Genomic DNA, 8,005 nt, shown 5'->3' on the forward strand with positions numbered 1-8,005 from the left:
ATTTTTTAATTTATATATTTTTTAATTTATTTTTTATATATTTTTTATTTTATATTTTTTTTTTTTTTTTTTATATATATATATTATTTTTTAAAATTATATAAAAAATAAATAAATAAATAAATTAAACAAAATTGATATTTTAAAAAAAAAAAAAAAAAAAAAAAAAAAAAAAAAAAAAAATATATATATATATATATATATATATATATATATATATTTTACCATCCATATTTTTCACTTGTTGTTCTTCTTTTATTGTTGTTTGTCTTTTGCAAAATTTCATATTCCTTTTCGACTGCTTCTTTGGCTAGCCAATTAATTTGATGTTTTCTTTTTTGATTTTTTCCATGAATTATTGCTTTATCAAAAGTATTATTAACTGGATTATATACCTTTGTTTTTATGGTATATTTTTGACTTTTTTTTTCTTCTTGTATTATATTTGGTTTCCATTCACTTAAAATTTCTCTCTGATCAACAACAGGGATTTTATTAATATCTATATTCATTTCTTTATTTTTAGAAAACCCTAAATTATTAAAATTATTTTTTTTTGATTTATTATTTATATATATATAATTATTATTATTATTATTATTATATGATACCGGATTTATACTATTCATCATCATATTAAAATTAGCCGGATGAGGGTAATTTAAATATTGATAATAATAGTTCTCATTTTGATATGTATTTTGTGAGTAATAAGTATTATGCATATTATGACTAATATTAGGTTGGTTGGTATATATATGATTGTATTGATTTTGAGGATATATATTTATATCATTATTTATATTATTTATAGGACATAAATTATTAGATGTATTTTGTTTACAACCAATTTTTTTATCATTTATATTCTTTTTGTTTTTTATAATAGACGTTGATTCATTATTTTGATATGTATAGTTAATATTATTATCATCACAAGTTTTATTGTCACATATTTTATTGTCACATATTTTATTGTCACATATTTTATCGTCACATATTTTATCGTCACATATTTTATCGTCACATATTTTATCGTCACATATTTTATCATCACATATTTTATCGTCACATATTTCATCATCATATTGATTATTTTTGGAATTTTTGTTTTCTTCTTCCTCATCTTCACTCGAATTATATAAGCTCAATAAATTACTTAAGTTTTTCTTTGCATCATCGTTATTTTGTTGAAGCTTGTTTATTTTTTGTTTGTTATTTTTATTTATATCTGTTATTATTTCGTCATCATCTTTGTTTTTAATTTCTTCAATTTTATTTTCTGCCTTTTCATCTTGCTCTTCTTCTTCTTGTTCGTTTTTTATTTCTTGAGAAGTATATTTTTTTTTCTTTTGCTTCATTTTATTATTATTTATTTATTTTATAATTTTTTTTTCATTATATATATGAAAAATGATATAATAAATAAATAATATATATGGAGCCTTTTAATAATGAGCAAAAAAAAAAAATAAATAAATAAATAAAATAAAATAATAAATAAATAAAATAAAATAAAACATATATTATATATATATATATATATATATATATATATATATGCATTTAATGATGTTCCTGTTTTTTTAAATTTTGTTTTAATTTTGATATAATATTGTATATATATATAATATGTATAATCCTCATGAGGTATGTGTTTCTCTTATTTAATTTAACATTTTTAGAATGGTTTTGAATATATTATTATTTCATATCCTTTCATTTAATCATGTTATGACATAAATTTTATATTTATATTTATTCTTCCATTATTTTTTTTTTTTTTGTTTGTTTTTTTTTTTTTTTTTTTTTTTTTAAATATTTAAAATGTTTATGAAACTGATATATGCTTGGTCCATATACATTTTGATATACACTAAATGTAACTCTTATATTCTGAGAAAAAAATATTTGGATAATTTATTTTTTGTCAATTATGACAGAGTTCCTTTTTACGATTATAATAAGAGGTGTATTGTATATGACAAAGCTAATAAGGGATTGAGATTAAAAAAGCAGAGAATATATAAAAAAGAAGAAAATGATGAAAGAGAGAAATTAAAGAATAATAGATTTACAAGGTGTTATCTGTTAAAGAACATTGAATTTAGACAATATGATAAAAAATTAAAGAAGAGAAGAAAAGATAAAGAAGGAAATCTTTATAGTAGTAAGTTTGATAAGATATTTAAAGAATCATTTAATGAAGATGATAAATTAAAAAAAAGTGAATTAATATCTATCTTAGCTTGTATATGTACAAATATTGTAATTGAATTTTTAAAATTAAAAGAAGAAAAGAAAACTGATGATTTTACATATACTTTTGATTATAGTGTTATGAATGTATTAAAGATGGTAAATTTTGAATATGATGTAAATGAAGAATTAAAAAAACAAAAAAAGAAAAAAAAAATGAATAAAACATATACATCATTATATGGAGATAATAAAAAAAGTGATAATTATAATGACAATATAAATATCTTAAAAAAAAATGAGGATCCAACAATTAATAATTCTTTATTTGATAAAGAAAGATTTTCTGAAAATGATAAAATAGAAATGTTTGAAGAAACAAAAGAAATAAATATTGATATTAATAATAAAAACACAAAAGAAGAAAATGAATTATTAGATATGTATATTCAAAAACTAGAATTTAATACTCTCGAAATGAATGATATTAAAACGTATATTGATTTATTTTTTGGAAAAAATACATATGAAAAAGTGTTTGTAAAAAATAATATAAATATTAATAAAATATTTGATGTGTTGCATACAGCCTTATTTGATAAGACACAAGAAAGAGAAAATGTCATGCAACTACAACAGTTTGTTGATGATCAAGAAAAGAAATTAAATGAAAAAAAAATTAATGTTAGAAATGTTAATACATTTAATGATTATTTGGATAAATATGTGTCATTAGAAGAGGAGAAAAATATAAATGATCTTGATAATATTTTGTATGATGATGAAAAGTATGAGAAGGAAGATATGACAAGTGAAAAAAAAGGTATGCAAAAAAAAAAAAAAAAGAAGGAAACAAAAGCATTAGATAGGGTCAACATGGATACTGACAATAATGATAATGATGATATGGATAATGATAATGATAATGATGATATTGATAATAATGATAATGATGATATTGACAATAATGATAATGATGATATTGATAATGATGATATTGATAATGATGATATTGATAATGATGATATTGATAATAATGATATTGATAATGATGATAATAATAATAACAATAGTGGTGGTAATAATAATAACAATAGTGGTGGTAATGATTATAATTATGATAATAATGAAGACAACAACAATAATAATAATAATAGTCATAGTAATAAACATGATAATTATTCCAATGATCATTCTATTAATCAACATAATGAGGATAATCACAATACTAATAATCATCATATGAATCAAAAGACACAACATAATAATTATGACAATCAAGATAACAAATATATTAATAATATTAATGTGGACAATAATGAAGAAGAAAATAATATTTTTGAAAGAATTCCTCATGAGGAAAATAGAAACTTTTCAAACAATAATGAAGATGAAAAAAAAGATAATGAACAAGAAAAGAAATTTTTAAGTGGCCTTTCGTATGCTCTAATTAAAGGTTGCAATATGCAAATGGAAAATAATGAAGAAGAAATGAATGAAGAAAAAATCAGTGAAGAAGAAATGAATGAAGAAAAAATCAGTGAAGAAAAAATTAGTGAAGAAAATATTAGTGAAGAAAATATTAGTGAAGAAGAAATTGACAGCAGTTCTACCACTTATGATGATAACAAAATTGAATTTTGTCATAATAACAAAAATAATATTATATTATTAAATTTTGTTTATAATAATAAATACAATATAGAATTTCGTTCAGATATTGGAGTTGTAGCATATGATATATTGAAGAATGAATTTGTAGAGGATAATATTGAAGAATGTCTTATTAAATATATTAAGTTAAATAATATATTTGATAAAGATATTATTAGTATATTTGAAAATATTATAAAAAATCTTAATTTAAATGTAATATGTTCTTATCCATATAAAAAACGATTTTATCAAAAACAAAAATTAATTAAAGATATTAATAACAAAATAAATTTGAATAATTTGAATGATAAAATGTTAAAAATGTTATTATATATTTATTTTATCATATGGGGAGATGACTTGCATTTTTATGAATTAAAAAAGGTTCATATAGAACATATAATAACAAAAGAGGATATAAATAAATCAATAAATATAAATAATAATGTACATAATAAAAATGAAAATATATCATCATGTGCACATAATTTTTTTGTAAATTATAAGTATAATGATAATGACGATATATTAATCGATAGTGATACATATAATAATAATACTTTATCAAACAATAAAAATAATTTATTTGATTCTTCATTTTTTGAGAATGATTATATATCATTAAATTTAAAAATATTTATTAATAATAAAAAACAAATAAATAATTTTGATGAATTAAAAAATGTTTTTAAATCATATAAATGTAATCTTAGTAAATATATACAAAACTTTTTAAATAATATAAATGAAAAAGACCTTAATTTTGTAACTCCAGAATATTTTATAAAAAATTATACATATGATGCAAAAGATGATTTTATAAATATAACAGAAATTTTATATAAATGTAAACTACAAAGTAGATATATTTCTTTATTTCAAGAACAATCTAATAATAATGAAATAAATAAAAAGAGAGATTTAAAATTATATTATTCCTGTCCAACATTTGCTCGTATGGTTAATAGAAAAATGAATATATTAAAAAATAAATATATGTTTATAAAGAATTTTAAATATAATATTTTTAAAATAAACAACAATAATAATATAAATGATTATAATTGTAACTATTCAGAGACCCTTATGAAAAGACGTTCATTTTTTTTATGTGCTAAAAAAAAAAAATATGAAACCCAAAATAAAAAGGAACAATCAAAATATTATCAAACCAATCATGCAAATAATAATATAGCTACTTGTGATTTTCTATCAAATGATCTATTTGAAGAAGAAATAGAAAAATTTGAACACATAGATAATATATTAGGACATCAAACTTATGATAATTTTAATGAGGAAGAAATAGAAAACACAGATAACAAGAAAGATTTTTCAAATAAAAGTAATGATGATAAGAGTAAAATATCTAATCCAAATGATCAGGGTCATAATAACAATTTAACTTGTGAAAGAATAAAAAGTAGCAATAATCCTTATATGCAAAAAATGTTCGAGAAACAAAAGTATATGAATAATATTTTAAGCTTGGCAAATATGAATAATGATATCAAAGAAAATATTAATGTATTAAGTTATGAAGATGCTTATAGTAATATACAAAATGAGTTGAAAAATAAATCCAATGATAAAAAAAAAAAGAAACAAAATAATAATAATAATAATGATAATAATAATGATAATAATAATGATAATAGTAGTAGTAATAATATGGATGAACAAAATAATGTTATTGAACCATTTGATGAGGATAAAATTGAAAAAGAATTAATATCGTTATTACAAAATAAAGATAATTATGATTTATTAAAAGACAATGAAGAAAAAAAAAATAAGGAATTAGAAAAGTTAAATAATGAAAAAGAAAAGATTAATACATTTTTTAAAAATATGAATGTTGAAATAAAATTAAACAAAAATGTTTGTGTAGGGTGTGGTGCTATATTTCAATCTAAGGATATGAATAAATTTGGATTTTTAAAAAATGATATATATGAAAAAATCATAAATAAAGATGAGGATTTAGATAAGAAAAATATATTAAATGAAATTTATGAAGAAAATAAAACAGATGATAATATATCAGATATGAATATAAGATATAAAAATGATTCTATAAATGAATTATATGAATTAAAAGAAATGAATATTAAAAAAAAGTCTGAATCTGATAATGAGAACATACACTATGATGGAGATCAAAATGAAAATGATAATAATAATATTGATAAGGATTTTTTAAAAATGAAAAATAATAATAATAATATAAATAATAATAATATTGATGAATATATTGTTGATGAAAAACAATATACATGTAAAAGGTGCTTTGATTTAAAATATAAAAATAAAATAAATAATAATTTAATTATTAATTATACTAATAATAATGAAATAAATGTAAATGATTTTGAAAAGTATGTTATAAATATATTTAAAAAAAAATGTTTTATTATATATATTGTAGATGTGTTAGATTTATATGTTTATTCAAATTTGAAAAAATTATTTAATCTTTATAAGAAGTTACATAATGATAAAAGTAAATTGGAAGGTTTTTATTTTTGTGTAAATAAAATTGATTTGTTATCAAATTATAAAGAATTTACAGTTAAGAATTATATTTACAATTTCTTAAAAAGTAATAAAATAAATGTATTATTTAAAAATATTTTCCTTGTAAGTGCAAAAACGGGATATAATGTTAAAAAATTAATTTATACTGTCTTTATAAGAAGCAAAAATATACTTCGAAATACTAAACAAAAAAAGAAACAAAATTTGGATGACGAAGAAGATGAAGATGATGATGATAAAGATATGGATTCATTACAGTGTGGAAAATATAAAAAAGAAAAAAAAAAAAAAAAAAGTAAAACATTTCTTTTTGAAAATTTGTTAAATATTGATTCTAATAATGATGATACAAATAGTGATAATAAAAAATGTGATGATAAAAATAATAAAATAGATAGTCTTAATGATAATGATTTAATGAAATATAATAAAGAGCTATTCTCGAATGATAATAAAAATAATTTTTCAAATGAACAACTGGATGAAAATTATTATAATGATAATGATTCGAATAAATATTATTCCAAAAATGTAAATATTTATATTGTTGGAAATGCAAATAGTGGTAAATCCTCATTAATAAATTATTTACTTAAAAACATTAAGAATAAAGAAAAGAAAAATTTTTTAATTAGTCATAGTATAATACCAGGTACCACCTTAAAAAATATTAAAATAAAATTAAACAAAAATATAACAATTAATGATACACCAGGAATAATATCTAATAATTCACTCTTATCATATTTAAATTTTGAAGAACTAAAATATGTTGTATGTAATAAATTAAAAAATAAAATAACATCTATATATATCAATCAAAATGATTATATTTTTATTGGAGGTCTTCTATTTATTCATATATTAAATATTAAAAAATATTATTCAATTATGTCTTTTTTCTTATCTGAAAAACTACCAATAATTAAAAGAAAAAATTTCTCAAAAGATCCATATGTATTTATCAAAGAAAAAATAAAAACTGGATTTCTTTATCCACCTTTTACAGAACAAAGATTTGATGAAATTAATAACTTTAAAAAATATTATTTTAATATAAATAATCAAGCAACAGATATTAAAAATAGTTGTTATGATATACATATTCAAGGAATGGGATATATTACTTTTTATGCTTTTGAAAATATCGAATTCAATTTGTATACTTTAAAAAATGTGGATGTTATGTCAAGACCCTCTATAATGCCTTATCATAAAAAATTTGGTAAATTAAATTTTACAAAAAAGTTGAAATGATGGCAAGATTTTATACCATACAAAGAAATAAAAAAAATAAAAAAAATAAAAATAAATAAAAATAAATAAAAATAAATAAAAATAAATAAAAATAAATAAAAAAACATTATAAAAGGAAAATCAAAAGAACATATATTACATAATATAAATGTTTTTAATTGTAAACATGACAAACAATATATATTTTTTTCATTTTTTTTTTTGTTGCATTGTAGTAAAAATGCATTAAATATATGAACACTCATATATATAATATATATTATATATGTATCATTTACATTTTAATAATTTTTTTTATATTTAGTTAACTCCTAGTTTTTTAAAAAAATATCAAAACATATAAATTTATAATATA

General features: G+C 18.0%; 2 protein-coding genes across 2 annotated transcripts; one reads left to right on the forward strand and one right to left on the reverse strand.

Annotated features, from left to right (window-relative positions):
• Nucleotides 1-221: 221 nt before the first annotated feature.
• On the reverse strand, nt 222-1,361 carry PGSY75_1351900 (hypothetical protein; the record flags this gene model as incomplete). Its single annotated transcript, XM_018787551.1, has 1 exon — nt 222-1,361. One exon carries the CDS (start codon nt 1,359-1,361, stop codon nt 222-224), a length of 1,140 nt encoding a protein of 379 aa, XP_018640293.1.
• A 466-nt stretch (nt 1,362-1,827) lies between these two features.
• Nucleotides 1,828-7,650, forward strand: PGSY75_1352000 (hypothetical protein; the record flags this gene model as incomplete). Its single annotated transcript, XM_018787552.1, has 1 exon — nt 1,828-7,650. One exon carries the CDS (start codon nt 1,828-1,830, stop codon nt 7,648-7,650), a length of 5,823 nt encoding a protein of 1,940 aa, XP_018640294.1.
• Nucleotides 7,651-8,005: the final 355 nt, after the last annotated feature.

The sequence above is a fragment of the Plasmodium gaboni genome, chromosome 13 (genome assembly GCF_001602025.1).
Source record: "Plasmodium gaboni strain SY75 chromosome 13, whole genome shotgun sequence".
NCBI lineage: Eukaryota > Apicomplexa > Aconoidasida > Haemosporida > Plasmodiidae > Plasmodium > Plasmodium gaboni.